The 18,380-nt window shown below is 34.2% G+C and overlaps 2 protein-coding genes across 2 annotated transcripts; one reads left to right on the forward strand and one right to left on the reverse strand.

Annotated features, from left to right (window-relative positions):
- Positions 1-6,486: 6,486 nt before the first annotated feature.
- Positions 6,487-13,174, forward strand: LOC110699527 (ankyrin repeat-containing protein ITN1-like). The gene is made up of 4 exons (XM_021877020.1): positions 6,487-6,733; positions 7,369-7,866; positions 8,666-9,075; positions 11,825-13,174. The coding sequence occupies exons 1-4, from the start codon at positions 6,712-6,714 to the stop codon at positions 12,653-12,655; spliced, it is 1,761 nt and encodes a 586-aa protein (XP_021732712.1). The 5' UTR covers positions 6,487-6,711; the 3' UTR covers positions 12,656-13,174.
- Positions 13,175-14,039: 865 nt separating this feature from the next.
- LOC110699528 (probable membrane-associated kinase regulator 4) lies at positions 14,040-15,656 on the reverse strand. Its single transcript, XM_021877021.1, has one exon. It carries the CDS (start codon positions 15,375-15,377, stop codon positions 14,271-14,273), a length of 1,107 nt encoding a protein of 368 aa, XP_021732713.1. The 5' UTR covers positions 15,378-15,656; the 3' UTR covers positions 14,040-14,270.
- Positions 15,657-18,380: the final 2,724 nt, after the last annotated feature.

The raw sequence follows: 18,380 nt of genomic DNA on the forward strand, positions 1-18,380 counted from the left end.
GGTGCAGTATACTAGAAGCGGTCGCCCTCCAGGATAAGCACGGCGCCAGAGTTTATGTGCACTCACAAACCCGACTGGAACCCAGAATACTTGCCCAAAAACCGAAGGGATATTTTTATGAGGAGAAGATAATATTTCTTATTTTTTTTTTTTGTGTATCTTGTGGAAGCCAAGGATGTGCGTAGATCAGAGAAGAAAGCAATGGCTAACATCTATTACAAAGGAAAACTGCCAACTTTTATAAAGAGGAGTATCATGTGCCATTGACAACCTAATAAAATGGGTAATCAAAGAGGTAACAGCTAGGAATTAATATCGACTATGAATTAGCGTAACCCCCGAATTATTAATGGCATTCTTAACAACTTAATTCAAACGAATAGACCACGAATATTGTAATAGATACAAAATTTTCCAATAACAATAGCCCATAACCCAATTACCGCTTCTCAATCAAGTAGTGCAAACTACTCCAAAGAATAATTGACATGAAGCTTTGGTAAATTATCAAAGTGGGATGCTCTCTATTATTTCCTCACCTTATTTGTGTTTCACTCAAGAACTTCCAACACTAGGTAAGTGTGTTTTCCTATATCATGGTATATGACCCATTATGGTGAGCAATCAGACAGGATAAAAGGTTTTGCAGGTAGTCAAGCATGGAATTTTTATTTATTTATTTATTTATTTTTTTAAAAAAGTAAGATACATGGAAAAATTAAGTACGTCTTCTCCCAAGATTGTAACCTAAATTATCAAAATATGTTGTGATGAGTGTTGAGAGCTACTTGCATTTATGTGAGTTGGAGTATTGTTGATTTGATTATGGTTTGGTGATCTAATATTATTAATTATTAATTGTTGGTTATGTAATATACTTGTTGGTAAGTTGGTTTGGTTTTGGGCCTTCAATGTTCCAAATTATGTTTAATTTGGTTTTGAAATGATTTTTTAGATACCTTGGGTTTGAAGTGTTGGTTTGTTTAATTGGTTTTGATTTAGTCATCTGCTGTATTATATTTGATTATAAAAGCGTTATCCGTTATCACTTATCACAGTAACGGTAATAATTTAGATTTTTTTTATTTCAAGGAAATAAATTTCTAGGGTATTACATAAATAACAATTTTATTATTTTGTAGTTTTATTCTACCATAAACCCGAATTCACAATATATTTTCTTAAAAATATTTATAGAATAGCCTAGATTATACAATATGCTCTTTTTTTTTGGTGTTCTACCCGTTTCACCCTTTGGGCTAATCCGGATTTGAGGATCAATTCTGGGCGGTTAGGTCCCAGTCCCCTCCCAATTGTTGTTGTGTGGGATCGAACACAGGTCCTCCCTACCAAGTGTAGTCTCAATCACCACTACAACAGTCAATTGATATACCATATGCTCTATCACATAAGCTAAAGTATTGATGTTTTTGTTTCCTATAATTCTTCCCATATGAAATTGAATCACTATTTATTTTTAAAAATATTAATTTAATTCGTGTGTTCTTTTAATAAGTAAAAAAAAAATAAGATTTCACTTTCACCGATTTTTACTAGCAACACTTTGACTTTTACAATATTCATACATTTTTTTTATTTAAAACATACACTATTCATATATTTCACTTTGAGTAACTTTGGTGATTTATAATTAAGAAAAAATATAGTCATGTGAAATTTTATTAGACTCTTATACTTTATTTACTAATGTCAAATTTTATAATTTTTACATACAGAGTATTGGTCTATAAAAAATATTATTATATTTACATATTGGTAATTGTAACACCCCAATAATTCTCCCATTTCCAAACCACTTATTTTAAATAAAAATAGCGGAGAACCATTGGCATGTTACCGCCACGTGTTAAAACGTTAAGGTTTTATCAAAGTATTGCAGCGGAAATCCAACTTACATCTTAAAATAATATAATTTAGAAAACTAATAAGTCAAAGCTTACAAATTGAAACCATAAAGACCCTTATTAAAACCAAACCAATATTCCAAAATCCCAAAACATAATTAAAATAGTAAAACATAAATAAGTTCAACACAAAGAACGAATACTCTCAATCACACCAATCCCTTGACAATGCCTATGTCAAATCCCCGAACTTCACATCATCAAGCTAACCTGTGCAATACTGCTCCCCAATAATACAAGTGTAATAATTGGATCATCACAGGGTCATTGAAAGGCGAAGGCCATGACCAAAAGAAAACACACAAAAGCACGCAATCAGCAAAGCCGAGTACATACAAGCTACAACGCACAAAACCTGACATGCTCAACTAATTAAGGAAAATTTGTAAATTACCACCCAAAAAGAGGTCCTGTTTTGATATTACCACCCATTAAAAAATTTATTTTAAATTATCACCCATTAAATTTGAACAATTTTCAGATTACCACATTTTTTGGATTTCCAGTGGAAATTTCGTTTGAGAGCCCCACATAACGGCTATAAACGACTAATTTCACTATTTTGACTCTCTCTCTCCCCCATTTCTGTCGTTTAAAAATTGTACAACTTCAAGTCACAAATTTTGCCCCAAATTTCATTCAAAATTCCTCAAATTTCAACTGCTACTGTGAGAAGAAGTTATCTACTAAAGATCGTACACTCAATTACATCAAAGGTATGATTCCACTACTTCATAATTTAGGCTTTTTTCGCAAATTTAGGAATTAGGGTTCATGAGTCAATTAAATTGGGGGTTTTTTGCAATTAGGCTATCTGTTTGCAATTAATTGTGCGATTTTGTTAGAATTCTGCTAATTGGAGTTGATGTTGTCCAAATTTGTTGAATGATTGTTTACTATGTTGAATAATTGTATCTTATGTGCTGTGTTTTGCGATTGAAAGAATTGAATGATTCATAGTTGCATGAAGTTATAAGCTTGTTCTTTTTCTTTTTTTGTTTTTGGATTATGTTTTGCAGAAATGGAGGAGTCGCCATTGACATTAGCAATTGACAAAAGCTTCAACTATACGCTTCTGAACACTTCGAGATTGCGCAATCAACAATACATGCAAGTACAACCAAAGCATTAAATTTGCAGAAAAAAGTAGAGTTAGGGTTTTGATTCAATCCTAAGTGGGTAGTTGAGAATTTGACAAAGAATTAAAGGAAGAAAGAGGGAAAAAATTAATGATTTTGGAAGAATTAAGTGAAGGGATTGAGGAGAGATGAAGTTTTTAGAGTTTAATGTAACAGTCAGAATGTTAGTCGAAGAAAAGAAAAAAAAAGAAGGAAAGTTAATAAGGTGGGGCCCATAATCGCAAATTCCACCGGAAAACATAAAAAGGTGGAAATCTGAAAATTGTTTTAATTTAATGGGTGGTTATTTAAAATAAAAGTTTTAATGGGTGGTAATTTCATATTAGGACCCCTTTTTGGGTGGTAATTTACAAATTTTCCATTAATTAAAGTAAATAAACATAAAACTTGAATTCATTAATCAAGACTCCACACTTAAACAATTCAATCGACTCAACATACTTGCTACTCAATTCCAAACACTTGACTCTTTACATTTAATTTAATTAATTTTATTTGGAGTAAGCAATAGACGAGGTTGTCCAATCCACCAAATCATTTTGGACCAAAATGACCATTTAAAATAAAAGTTTAGCGCGATGCAAGAATGGGCGCGACTCCATTCTCACAAAGTTAGTCTAGGATCCCATCTAACTTTCATTATAAAATACAAATGTAAATACCAAAAGAAAAGAGGACATGTTGATCAAACAAGTCTCGAAAATCCACGGGCTACCACCGTGTACCCCAACCGATAATTGTCAATACTTTAGAGAAGTGCACGCTTTCTAGAGTTTTATTGCTCATCCATGTTTCACTTTACGTGATTACAATTTTAATTAATAGTCGACTCAATCAAATAGACCATACATAAAAATCATACATCAATTTACTTTTAATCTTATTTAGGACAATGGTGATCACATCACAAATTGACCTTTTATTTCATTAAACTTCCAAATTATCCAAATTATTGAACATAGTCAACCCACCTAGCCATTTCGGCTTAATCCACTTTTACTCAACATACTAACAAGTCATGCTTGATTAATAAATAAAATAAATAACAACCTTGTGGAATAATTAATAAATTCATTCCACTTAAACCATTTAATTCCAATCCTTTAATAATCCAAATGTGGTTAACAAACCAATCCAATAAAATTATGCTTGTGTCAACATTCCATACAAACAATTAATCCAATATAATTCAACATGTTTGCATCCATAATTCCATACAAACATAATCAATTCACCAAAACATGTCTCATAAACATAAGCACATGAATTAATTAAATGTATAACCAAACAATTTTCATCCAAGTGTTCTCTAATCATGAAATTAAGTTCTTTTCTTTGGTGCCTAAACATGATACTACTTACAACGAAGTAGACATGTACGTACCTCGTATAAACATCCTTTGTGCCACTTTGAATCACTTAGAAGTCTCCTAGAGAATAATCACCTCCTAGAAAACAACCAATAATCACAAATTAACACTTAAACAAATTTCCAACAATATAAATTTGATTAAAAGTTCTTAAAACATGTTTTTATGCTTAATTAATCATTAGAAATGCAATAGAAACAAAAGCACCAATTTAATTAGTCATAAGAACCCTAAAATCCCAATTTAAACAAATTAAAACCCTAGGTTTTATAATCACAAAATCTGAAATTTTATAACATAATTAAAATATGAAATTATAGGTTTAAGCTATCAAAAACATGATTTTGATACTAAAAATATAAACTTTATACTATAAAATCAAAACATAAACCAAAATTAATAATTTAAGCAAAATAAGAAAATCAAAGGGAAGAGTGAAGGGAGCAGCCACGAGTGGTGCTGCTGGCAGCTGGTCGGTCACCGACTGACTGGTGGCCGGCGTCAGGTGGGCGGCGGCGGCGAGCAGCGCCGGTGGTGAACAGTAGCAGTGGTAGCAGCGTGAAGGAGAAATGAGGGGAAAGAAAGAAAGGAAAAAAAAGAAAGAGGAAAGAAGAAAAAAAAATAAAAGGAAAAGAAAAATAAGGGGGAAAAAAAATAAAGAGAAGAGAATTTACTAACCTTTTTATGTGGGGAAAAATTTGGGGATGTATGGGGTATTTATAGGAGAGAGAGTGGTGTAGGGCAAGTTGTAAGATTGGGCCTCATAAAATTAATGGGTCAATTAAGTAAGTAAAGTGGGTTAGGTTTGTTTGTTGGACATAAATTATAGAATGATGGTCCATAAAAATCATATTGTAATAAAAATAATTTTCCACCCAAAATAATTTGAAACTTTTGAAATTAAATTCCGGAAAAATACAAATAAATATTATAAATGAAATAAAATTCCATTTATAAATTATTTTAAAAATACGGGGGATTACAGTAATACTCCCTCAGTTTTTAAACACTTGCTCCATTTTCCTTTTTCCGGCCGTTTTTAATACTTGCTCCATTTCCTTTTTCTGGAAAGTTTTTACAATATTTAATTCATTTCTCACACTTAGTGGACCAACATAATACTATATCTCATAATACTATATTTAATTCATTTCTCACACTTAGTGGACCAATATAATAGAGTACCTAAATTGGTTATTTTATTTAATTTATTAACTTTACAAACATTAATTAGTTATTTCTAATAATAAAATAAAAATTATATTTAACTTAATTGTATAATTAATACATATAGGAAAGAGAAAGTGTGGTGGCAAACTTTTTTTTATACCACGGGTGGGGTGATTTTTGGAGAAAGTATATTGTACTATGGTATAAATGATGTGGAGGGGTGAGAAAGTGGTAGAGAGAGATGGGGGCGGGTCGGATGGGATGATGGTACCTCCATACCCGACCCATACCCGCCTAAAAATCTTATACTCATCCCCGCCCCACCACCCGTGGCGGGTACAATATCTACATCCATACCCGCCCCATCGGGTACAATATAGGATCCATCCCCGCCCCATCACCCACTTGGATATTCATACTCACCTCATACTCGCCCCAAAATTGTCCCAAACGCATTGCCATGATGCTCTATTGTATCACATTAATAACAATTATATCAAATTAGGTTAAGAAAATTGGAACTTTCACTATTGAAGCTTATTGGGTTTTAGGGATATTAAGTTTCATAAATTCTAAACTCTTCTAAAAGAAATATGGTGTGGGTATAAGGTGGGTACGGGGCGGGTCGGGTACACATTTTATACCCATCCCCGCCTCATCACCCGCCAAACCTCCCTCTATCCCCGCCCCACTTGGGTGGGGATGGGGCGGATCTTCCATTTAATCCGATCTACTGCCATCCCTAGGGATGATATAAATTTTTATACCACGAGTAATTGAATTGACAAAATTTGTTTTATACTCTAAATAATCGACAAAATTTGTCCATCAAAGAGAATTTTTTATTTGATATATTTCTAATTTTTCAATCAAGATAATACTCGTACTGCGTAATAATTAAAAAAAAAAAAAAAAAATTCTCAGTTGTTGGGGTTGGGTTCTCTACTTCTCTGCAGCTTCCTTGTTCTGTCGTTACTCAATCTATCGTACTCATTTATCTATCTCCTCTAAAAAAGCTTCAACTTTACTCTTTTTTCCTCACTCCATTGAAATGACATAATTATTCATTTTATCCAATGATTTTTTGCTAATTATTCATTATATTCAATGGCTTCATCGATTCAACATGGTAATACTATTTTATTCATCTCTTATATTTGTTGGAATTTATTTTTTATTTTTTATTTTTAGATTGATTGATTAATTGTTATTAGTGTTTATTGATTGTGAATCTTGAAGTGAGAATTTTGATTTTGAATTAGGGTTTAAGTGAAGTTCTTATGTAAGATCAGTAGAATTGTATGATTGAGGGAATTTTGGTTTGGTTTGAATTAATTACTTTGGTTTTAAAATTGGGATAAATTAAGCTCGTTTTGAGATGCTTGATGATGAAATTTATGAAAATTTTACGGAATTAGAGAAAATTGGATGCTTATAAGTATACATGATTAATTTGTATGATACTTGGGGATTATATTATTGTTGGAAATCATTTCTACTGAAAATAATTGATGAATTGGATAAACAACTGTAGTTAGTGAGTAAATTGCATACTTCTGGATCTTCTTGGAACATTTTACGGCAGAATTGGTATTATTACCGTGTTCATGTTGTTTTTAGTAATCGATTACCAGGGAATAAAGTCATGAAGTAACATTCCAAGAGTTGTTTAATGTTTCGATTTAATGTGATTCACCTCTTTTTATTAGGTTGTTATGGGTTGTAGATATGCATCAATTATTACTGATACATTTACTGATACAGTTGAAGATCAAGACTTGGAAATGGGTCATATCACACCCACACCTAACCGAACACCAATGGAGCCGTCCCCTTCTCCATCGCCAACCTCTACGTCGGCCCCTGCTTTGGTTCTCTCTAATTCTGGTAAACGCATTGACCAAGCAGGCAAGAAGAAGTATGTGAAGCAGGTAACTGGTCGCCACAATGACACTGAGCTGCACTTGGCTGCTCAGCGAGGTGATTTAGAAGCTGTAAAGCAGATATTGGGTGGGCACATAAATTCACAGATAGGGGAAAATCTAAGCGGTGCTGAGTTTGAAGTGGAGGCTGCTGAGGTACGAGCTTTGGTTGTGAATGAGGTTAATGAGTTGGGAGAGACAGCACTTTTTTCTGCAGCTGAAAAGGGACACCTTGATGTGGTTAAAGAGCTGTTGAAATATGCCAATAAGGACACTCTTACTCAGAAGAATCGTATAGGATTTGATCCTTTGCATGTTGCTGCTAATCAAGGACACCTTGGTGATTAGCTAAACTTCTTCTATAATTTATTTCTTTCCTTTTATTGTTAGTAGTAGGCATGTGAAATTCTTAAAAAAAGTGCTCTTGGTTTACCTATTGTTGTTGATTAATAGGCTTGTCTAAGGCAATTTAATTCTAACTTCTATTGGTTTGGCCTCTCAAGTCTTAAGCCACTAATGTTGTTATTTTGCTCATTAAAATTTAAGCCCCTTCTGATCATGTGATGGGAAAACTTGAAAAAGCCTTTGCGAGGCATTGGGATGGGGCCCGCTAGCTCTTCTGTTCAGACATTTCGAGTTCATTTAAAATTGAAATGGAATCGGTAGCCTTTGATCTTTAAAGGTGAATTTTTTTGTAAGGGACTTAAAGGAAATGTTGCTTGCATGTATAGTTGGATTTAATCTTATGGGATTATAACTCACAAATTTCAATATTAGGTTTTGAAGAATGACTAGATCCTAGTATTTTCTAACACCGCTCATAGGTCAACCAACCAGTTACATAGGTCAGCGCTTGAGAGTAGAGGGGGAAGATAAGTGAATTTCCTACTCCCAAACAAATTATATGGCGGGGCTTGAACTTGTGACCTCAAAGTCGCAAGATGAATCCCCACTACCTCCACCAAGCTTGTTTGGTTTTCCTTCTGCTAGTTTGTTGAATCCGCTACAATTACTTATCTTTGAAAAATGAAAAATACGAAATATAATGCACAGATAAAGTCAAGTTTTTAGGCTTATCTTGTAGTAGTTTTTATGCTTTGCTATTGACTAGGTCAATTATTCCATCTGTTTCATTGCAGCAATCGTCCAAGTGCTGTTAGACCATGATGCTGGGCTAATAAAAACAATTGGACCATCAAATGCTACTCCTCTGATATCTGCAGCTACAAGAGGACATACAGCTGTAGCTTATGAGCTTCTGTCCAGGGATAGCAGCTTAGTGGATTTATGTAAATCCAATGGGAAAAATGCGCTTCATTTTGCTGTCCGCCAGGGCCATGTGGACATTGTAAAAGCATTGCTTGATAAGGATTCAACATTGGCTAGGAAAACTGACAAAAAAGGTCAGACTGCTTTACATATGGCTGTAAAAGGGAATAATTGTGATGTTGTGAGAGCACTTCTTGAAGCAGATGCAGCCATTGTTATGCGCACAGACAAATTTGGTAATACAGCTTTGCATGTGGCTACCAGGAAAAAGCGGGCAGAGGTATATAATATCGCCCTTAGATTTGCTTGTCTACCTCTCCATATAGTACTTGATTTGAAGGAATGAAAGATAGGCTAGTTATCTCTTTCTGTCATTTGGTGACTTTCTACCTAGTATGCTACAAATTTAATTGGTCATTTTTCAATTGTCATATTCCGAAGGAATTTGAGATCATAGACTTAGGCCCTGTATAGTTCACCTTATTTCAGGTACTATTTACTTATTTCAGATTAGATCATAAAAATAAGCTCAGATCAGAATAACAAAAAAAAAAGGTGAAATAAACATAGCCTAAACTAAGTTTTACTTAATGTCTTATAGATATGACGACATGAACATATATAGAACTATAAACTTATGTGTTCTGAAAAAGTATGGTTTTACATGGTCAATATCATCTTCTTGTCCATACCATATTACCTAGGGTGGCTAACATATTTAGGAGATTGGAAATGTAAGTTCCTGTATCACAACTAAACGTCAACGAAAAATTTGAGGTTTTTGTTTATCAAATTATAATAGCTGCTTAAGCCATTATATGGGTAAGTAAGACTAGGAACAACATCTTCCTTTTGCTATCCAGTTGTTCACTGTTTGTTTGTTCTCATTAACCTGGCAAGAGGAAAGAAAAAGAAATGTTTGGAAAGTATATATTTTTTTTATTAAAGGTATCAATCATTAAAGATAATTGTTGGAGCATTGGATACAGTGACCATAGGCCAGGTTTAGCCTGGATTTGATACACAATCTTGTTGTGGATGTTTCCAAAGCTAACTCAATATAGAAAAATAGTAGAGATTATTGATTATGAAACTGGCAAATCTTGAATGTGTTGAATTTTTCTACCTATAATCTGACCTTTCTATCTTCAATTTCTTGACAAGATGACTTAATAATACCCTAGTTGAAGCTTTATTTTCTCCCTTTATATTGATAGCATGAAGCTGATACATTAATGAAAAAATAAAAAACTTTAAAAATTCTACCCCTTCAAATAATCTTTTCATATTTCCTACTGTCTAGTGAAAGCGGTCGCCATGTGCTTTAAGTTTTTTCTTTCCTTACCTAGCCTTTAAGGAGTTCCTTTCTTTAGCCTTTTTTTTAAGAGTCTTTCCTAAACCTTACAAGGAAACAAGAAATTCTTTTTGGCAAAAAGCTTTAGCTCTTGAACATTCAATATGCCAAGAGTCCATCTTTGGGTTACATTGTTGCATGACAAAACTAATGTATATTATTATTAAATGAATTCCCTCTTCTGCTTAAAGCACTTAGGGGCTAGAGTTATCACTAGTTTTATATTGAAAGCTCCTTATTCTTCCAGGTGGCAATTTGTAAAATTAATTGTGAACTTTTGACATGCTAGATTGCTAGCATCTAAGGCCTAGGGTTGTATGCTGAAAATCGTCCGAAACTTGCCACTTACTAAATCCTGATTCTGGTTGGGGTGTGAACTGTATAGTGATTGAGAGACTTGAAATGAAGTACACAAAATGTAGCGATTAAAAGGACTAACTTTTCAACCGATTGTGACAAAGAGAGTAAATTGGCCACCGCTAAATGAATAGATGACAGTGAAACCAAAAACTAGTAACAAAAGAGAGACATAAATTATATATGCAGGGTATTAGTATTCTTAATTAAACTTTGATACTTTTGTAATCTTGCTTCTTTGATTTTATTTGGTAGGTCTATTACCAAACTTTACTTAGTGCTACAGCTGGTACTAGGTCGTCTACTTTCAATTAGACACCACAGAAAGAATATTGGCATTTATAAAAAAATAACTGATAACAATATCCCAACATAGATTTGTGCATCCTTATAGATGGAGGGGGAAAAGAGCTAACCTTAGTTACTGGAATCAGGTTTTGAACTCATATGCAGGAACAAATAGTTTGGCTTATGAACAGCAATATAATTTAGTTTGGCTTATCAGGACTAACTGTATAGTCTCACAACGGTTATTAATAGTACTCTGTATTTTTGCTCAAGAAATGTATGTGTAATAGTATTTGTAAAAGCCTGAAACTATCAGTAATAGTATTTGAGTTTTTTTTTTAATGCACATACTCTCATTTTATATTATGAAGTATTTAGCTGGATATTTTTCTGTTTTTTTACTTGTGTCATTATTATCCTTCGAAATTTTCTACTTATCTTAAACCCTTATACATCTTATCCACAGCCGTGGTGGCTTGTTTAATCTATTAGCTGTCAGTTGCAGCTTTTGTTGCCTCTTGTACCGTTGAACTTGTAGAGAATCATTGTTATAATTTTTTGTCCATTTGTTTCCAGACTCCAGAATAATGATTACACAGTATAAAATCCTCGCCAGTTTTGCATGCTCTTTAAAATCAAGCTAGTTATTGGGCCCAGGCAATGCCCCAGACTGTGTTATTGTTTGAGCAAAAAATATTTATTATCTCATACATAAAATCCATGATTGAATCCCACCTCATCTTTTCCTTTTTTACATTTTTTCTTGATTATTATTTATTTGGTAAATGATGACATGAAATATGACATCTTCAACAATTAAGTCTCTATCGTTAAATCTTGGATCATGTGCTCACATCTTGTAAAAACCAAATGGTCAAGTCTCTATCATGTATATGGATGACATGGACTGGGGGGGGGGGGGTGGGGGGATGTCGCAGGGCATATATATTTGCTTAAATTATTTTTGTATGCCATTATTCTGTTAGATATCGCAGTTTCTGAGCTGAACCTTTCTGTTGATCTTCTGCAGATTGTAAATGAGTTGTTACAGCTTCAAGACATCAATGTTAATTCTTTAAACAGTGATCACAAAACTGCACTTGACATTGCGGAAGGACTTCCCCTCTCTGAAGAATCCTCAGAAATCAAAGATTACCTTGTTAGGAATGGTGCTCTTAGGGCTAATGAACTGAATCAACCTAGGGATGAGTTAAGAAAAACTGTGAGCCAGATTAAGAAAGATGTGCATCGGCAGCTCGAACAAACAAGGCAGACCAACAAAAATGTTAGTGGAATTGCCAAGGAGCTCAGAAAACTTCACAGGGAAGGGATAAACAATGCCACTAACTCGGTAACTGTAGTAGCTGTGCTTTTTGCGACTGTTGCTTTTGCAGCAATTTTCACTGTTCCAGGTGGTGATAATGATGATGGGATGGCTGTAGCTGCTAGAACAGCTTCTTTCAAGATATTCTTTATCTTCAATGCGATTGCACTTTTTACCTCTTTGGCAGTTGTGGTAGTTCAGATCACTCTTGTCAGAGGTGAGACAAAAGCAGAGAGACGAGTTGTGGAAGTTATCAACAAGCTGATGTGGTTGGCATCAGTTTGCACTTCTGTTGCATTCATGGCATCGTCTTACATAGTTGTTGGACGAAAGCATGAGTGGGCTGCAACACTTGTTACGGTTGTTGGGGGTGTGATAATGGCTGGGGTTTTGGGCACAATGACCTATTATGTGGTAATATCCAAGCGGTCTCGGTCCTTGAAGAAAAAAGATAGAAGTGCAAAGAGAAGCGGGTCTAATTCATTGTATCACTCTGAGTTTTCCAATTCAGAACCAGATCGATTTTATGCCCTCTAACCCTTTTTCAGTTTTTCTGTTCGTACAATGAGGAATACCCCCTGTTGCAATAGTTATGAAGGCCAGAAACCTGTCTTACTATCAGGCAATTTGTGGGAGGATTGTGACTTGTATTTATATTAATAATAACTGTAAAATATGGTGATCAATCGTGTTTTATTGTCTCTGTGCTCTGTTAATGATGGACTGCAGTATCGAGTTAGAAGAGCGGGTGTAGTTGCAACTTACAAGAGTGGTCAGCTAGGTGTGCTGTCTACCCCATCTTGACACTGGTAAATATTCTTCTGTTAATTATGCAAGAATGGTGGTCTGCCATTCTTTACGGTGCTGGATCTTTGATCTTTTATGTTTCTCTCTGTTGTATCAACTTAAACCTTAGGTGAATTTTAATCATGATCACGCATTGTTGTTGATGTAACCTGAATATATTTGTTTATATCACATGTAGTTAGTGTCGTATCTCTGTAGAGAATAATTATCATTTTCCTTTCACAAGTACTTTTCACACTTAGCTCTTCATGTTTGAATCCCTCTGAGTTGATATCCTCAAAAGGCAAGAAGTTGTGGATACAAGGTATAAAGGAAACCCATAGCATGATTGTGTATAGACTTGTGTACACTGAGCGCTAATGTAGAGGGCGTGTACGAGTATGACCCTGGCTCGCTTATAACTGGACAGTTGATTTCCCAACTTTAAGAGAATGCAAATCCATGATTCATGGAAAATCTACTTTCATTCAAACATAGCTGAGATTATGGTACTACAGTTTCACAGTAGCAGTAAAAATAACCAAAAGTGACTAATGGAATGAGGCAAATGACCCACCATCTTTATTGGCATGGTTTGATGAAACTAGAACAGGAGTTTCACACAAGTAACATAGTGTCTAGCTCTTGCCTAGTAGCTGTTAGTATACCACCAGCACCACCTCTAATTTATTGTGTTATTCACTACCTGACTTCGGAATGAGGCATGATAAGCCCAGCAGCACGCAGGCCAGCACCGTGCATGTCTCGGACTTAAAGTGTGCGAATATAAGTGTATAAATGCACAGACTCGAATGTATGCCTTGTGCTAAGGTTAGGATTACTTGTGCAAAAGGCCGGTATGTAGGCAGCAAGAAGATCGACGCGAGTCCAAATGTGAAACAACAAAAGGATATTGCAGAGTCAAGTAAACTGTAAGGAGTACAAGAATCTTGTTGACCATATGCTCATTCAATCTAATTCAATCACTCTGGTTTTAAACTTCTATTTCCTTGAAACTCCAAGACAGTGAAATAATTAAAAATCAGACCCTGTACTTAAAATTTATTTCAACCCAAAAATGATGATGTATGTTGGCAATCTCTGAACAATTAATTTGTGTCAAGTACACTGAAAATCATGAATATTTGGTTGACTATTAAAGAGAGGACAGAAGAATAAAACAAGAGGAAAAAAAAAAAATCACAAATCAAAGGTAAATTAAACACTCAGTTTGCTAATTATGCAATGAGCCAAAACCATATTAGATTAGCATACAAGTATCTTAACATAATTCACTTGATTATCTTTAAAGTAAGTTTTAAACACCCACTACCCCTTTTTCCTAGAATTTTTTTTCCCTTCTATCTTAGCCCCTGCATATGCTTGTTTGATCATCAAGAACAGCAAACCTCGAAGAAGGGAACGAATGACAACCGGCTTCACTCAATGTTTTTCGAGATTGTAGTGCTTGCTGAGATGACTGCTTGCAATGAGCAATGGCTCCTTGGATCAATGAGGTCTCAATCTCTGATTTCGCGCTGCTGCTTCTCTTAAGAAGTGGAAAATCCTTCAACCCATTTGAATTACTTGTCGAAACACCTGATGAAGATGAGGAAGACGAAGAAGAGGAAGAAGACCCTGGTGAAGATGAGGAAGATAACTTTGTTGCTGTTGATGAACGTCGCTTAAATGCACCAGAGAATGATCTCCTGTGACAAATTTTACCTTCTTTAGCATCATTTTGTCTGTCAAATCTATCCTGAGAAACAGCTTGATCGATTTGTTTGCATGAAATTTTCTTACTTCCCTTCATTTGTTTCTCTATATGATCCTCCTTTGACCTCGAAATGGAGCCCTCCTGTTTGTTTTTGGCTACTGAGGAAGAAACAGATAACTCATCTGATTTTCCAAACAATGACTTAATCTTAGTCTTCAGCTTTCTAGTCCAAGACTTCTTTACATTATTATCACCAATAAAACTTTTATGAAAATCTTCTCCATTTGCATAAACACTGAAATACTCTTCAGGATTAAGCTCTCTGCTAACCTGACAAGATTCAACCGGAGATATATTGCAGGACTCGAAAGGAGTAGTGCTTGTTAATGGCGTAGTTGCAGCATTTGTACCCAAAGGAGTGCTGTAAAACTCATTAAAATTCTTTGGTGTTGAGTCTTGAAGAAGTTTTTCAACCATCTGTAATCGAGGCGGAAGGTGTAGAGGGAGTAACTTCCCCATGTAGAAGAGCTCATCAGCAGGGGATGTGGTGGATTCCCTCTCTACATTCACTGTCGACGACATTTGGAACTCGAATTCTCTAGGATGCTGTGGTGAAGACATTTTAGCATTCTTTGAGAGCGAAAAGAAGTGAGCAAACGCGCTCACTTCCATATCTATGTAGTCTTCTTCATCTTCTTCTTCCTCGACTTCAACTTTATGTTCAGTATGATTGTATGAGTAGTAGTCCACAGCCATTATCTCTTAGTTTTCCTATGTGAAGTGGTAAAACTGTGAAAGACTGAAGAATGAGGGGAAAAGGATATATAGAATGCTTATTTCTTGTTTAAAAAAAAGTAGAGGATGATGCCAAAATGATGAAAAGAAAAGGGTGTGTTTTTTACCCTCTTTTTTGATCTATTTTATAAGTGTCAGAACTCAGAAGTATTGTGAAAACTCTGAAAAACTCCACATATAAAATTCAGAGCATCATGCAGAAGAAACTTTTCTAATGTGTGATAAACTGATGATGGCCCAGTTTCTGACTTATCTGTCTACAGTTTTTAGTGGTATACTGTAAAACCTATGTTGCTCGGACTTTGTACAGTATGTGTCCAAGTGTCTGACTCGACTATTTTGTAACTATTATTCATAATTTTGGCCCAAAAATGACGTTTCAAAGTGCCCTACCTATGTTTTGGGTTGAAAATCTAACATAGGTGCTTGAAGTAAAATGAAAAGTCCGAGTAATACAATTAAAGACATAATTTTCCCTTGTTACAGAACATATTTTTATCAGCTGTGGGTCCTGCTTCACTTAGAAGAAAATCATGACTTGTTTTAGAAGGTGAATGATCACTTAAAATAAAGTACTTAATTATCTTAATTGCTACTTATGATGTTACTTTTTCTTTAATTGGGTTCTTTATTCATACCATATAATATGAATAAAATTTCATCATTATTCAAATTAAACTAATGTCACTTGATTTTCCTAATCAGGGGCTCGACGAATCGATAAAGTCATCGGTTTTCTGCATTTCCCCTTGCTCATATGGTGGCTGACAAAGGCCTTATCAGAAGTTACTCAAAAGATGAGAATGTTCCTAAGCACAATCTTAAAAAATGCAAGAAGAAAGAAGGAGAATTAAAGGAAAAAAGATGATAAAAAGGAGAGTTAATAAAGAAAGAAATACATGCTTAATGTATATGTTTTGGCTGACAAAGCATCTTAATTAAAAATTAAGTACTCAACACCTTTTTCTTTCTTGGGGGTAAAAAATTAAAAGGAAGAAAAAAGCATGATTCTCTTGGAGCAATGTGACTGAGATTATCGTATTAATTATATCATAATCTTTCTATGTTTTTTTAGCAAGATTGCTACTATAGTCTATTGACTCAAAATTTGAACTTCAATGGCCTAATAAAACCAAATTTAGATTATAATAATATGCTAAGGCTATAGGTTTTTATTTTTTACTACAAATTTTACTGGAATCATGGAGTGTTTCTTGTCTTCTTTTTACTCCTTTAATGTTTTTTAAGAGTATAAAATATGCACATCTAGGCTTTTTCATAGAGTATCATTTTTACTGTGTTTGATTAATTTAATACTAAGTGTTAGATCGTCTTTTGAAATTGCTATCCACCTATTGCAGCCTTTGTAGGTGGGTAATTTTTTACTCGGTATTTTTTTTTTTTTATTATTATTTTGGACAAGAAGGTGGGATCAAACAACAAATACCGAATTTTTTTCATAAAAGTTTAAACTCTAATTAGTAATTTTTTTTTCCACAACTTTAATTTCCAAATAAAGTCTATAATAATACATCATTAAATGCTTTACTCCATGACAACTATCAACTAAATTGATTGACATTCCCGGATACCTAATGATTGACTCGATATTACACAAGTTCATCACATAGTGTCATGGTGAGTATCATATCATCCTTGCATAATTAAATGTTTTACTACGTACCAACTAAACTGATTGACATTTCAGTATAACTAATGATTGGCTCGATTTTACACAAGTTCATCAATGGTGACAACAATCACTCTAGCTGTTGACTTTTAAAACAGTTAAAACCTCAAAAGATGAAGATTAAAAATCCAACATATAATGGTGGAGAGTTTAGGAAGATTAAATTCAATGCAAAGCTCGAGAACTTTCTTATTTGGAGTCCTCTTTCTCAGGGTTCTTTTCTCTCCCTTTTTTCCGGTAATACTTTTGTTCTTTTGTTTAACAAAAAGGATCTTGTGTAGCTATTTGACATTTTGAAGGGACATTTTCTTTTTATTATCATTTTTGGTTTATGTTGTTGTGTCTTGTTAATACATCACCATCTAAAATATTTAGTTAATTATTATTTTCTACCTAATTTTTGCACTCCATATTTATTTAGTACAAGATTTACTCTTGTATTTTGGGATCAATTAGATCACAATCTTTCCCAATACAAAACAGTTGGAGATGACATAACCCGAGGGAATTTTATTTTGATAAGCTAAGATTAACCAAGGAGTGATGATACTGCTTGAAATCCCGGAATTTATTTGATTCACATCTTATTATGTACATATTTGGCAATAAAGGTTCACATGTTTTTTTTTGGTGTTTAGTGAGCCACAAGGGCGGAAAATGAGAATCGATCCAAGATCTCTTGAAATCGGGAGGGGAGCTCTAACCACTTGAGCTATCCCTCACTCTCATAAAGGTTCACATGTTGTGTTAGCGGGACTTGTACTCGAACGAGCATACTTGAAACATGCTAAGAAAAAGTTGAGACATACTGATCTTGCATAGATGAAGCTGATATGCAGTGGACGTGTTGTGTTATTGAGATCACTTAGTAATTTATACTCTATACATATTTTATTAATAGATTAAAAAGGAGCAAACTGACCATTAGGTTCATGTTAAGATCGTGCCAAATTTGAAAATGATGTGTATACAACCCATGATCCATTGTTGTGTCTCTCATAGTTTCATGTTATGTCAGACTTATAACAGACACGTGTCGTAACGAGTAAGAATATTTTTTGTGGTTGAATTGAATAAATCCAAGCGACCCTTTATTAAATTTATGCAATCTTTTCGTAAATTAGCCCGAACGACCCTTATGTCATACTCAATTTTTAAAATTTTTATATGATCAGAAATCATAAGTTTGCGTATTTAAAGGAAAAATTAAGACAAGTATTCAATAAAATAATTTCTCTTGCACGTGCAAAAATATGACCTATGCACAAATTAGG

The sequence above is a fragment of the Chenopodium quinoa genome, unplaced genomic scaffold, assembly GCF_001683475.1.
Source record: "Chenopodium quinoa cultivar QQ74 unplaced genomic scaffold, ASM168347v1, whole genome shotgun sequence".
NCBI lineage: Eukaryota > Viridiplantae > Streptophyta > Magnoliopsida > Caryophyllales > Amaranthaceae > Chenopodium > Chenopodium quinoa.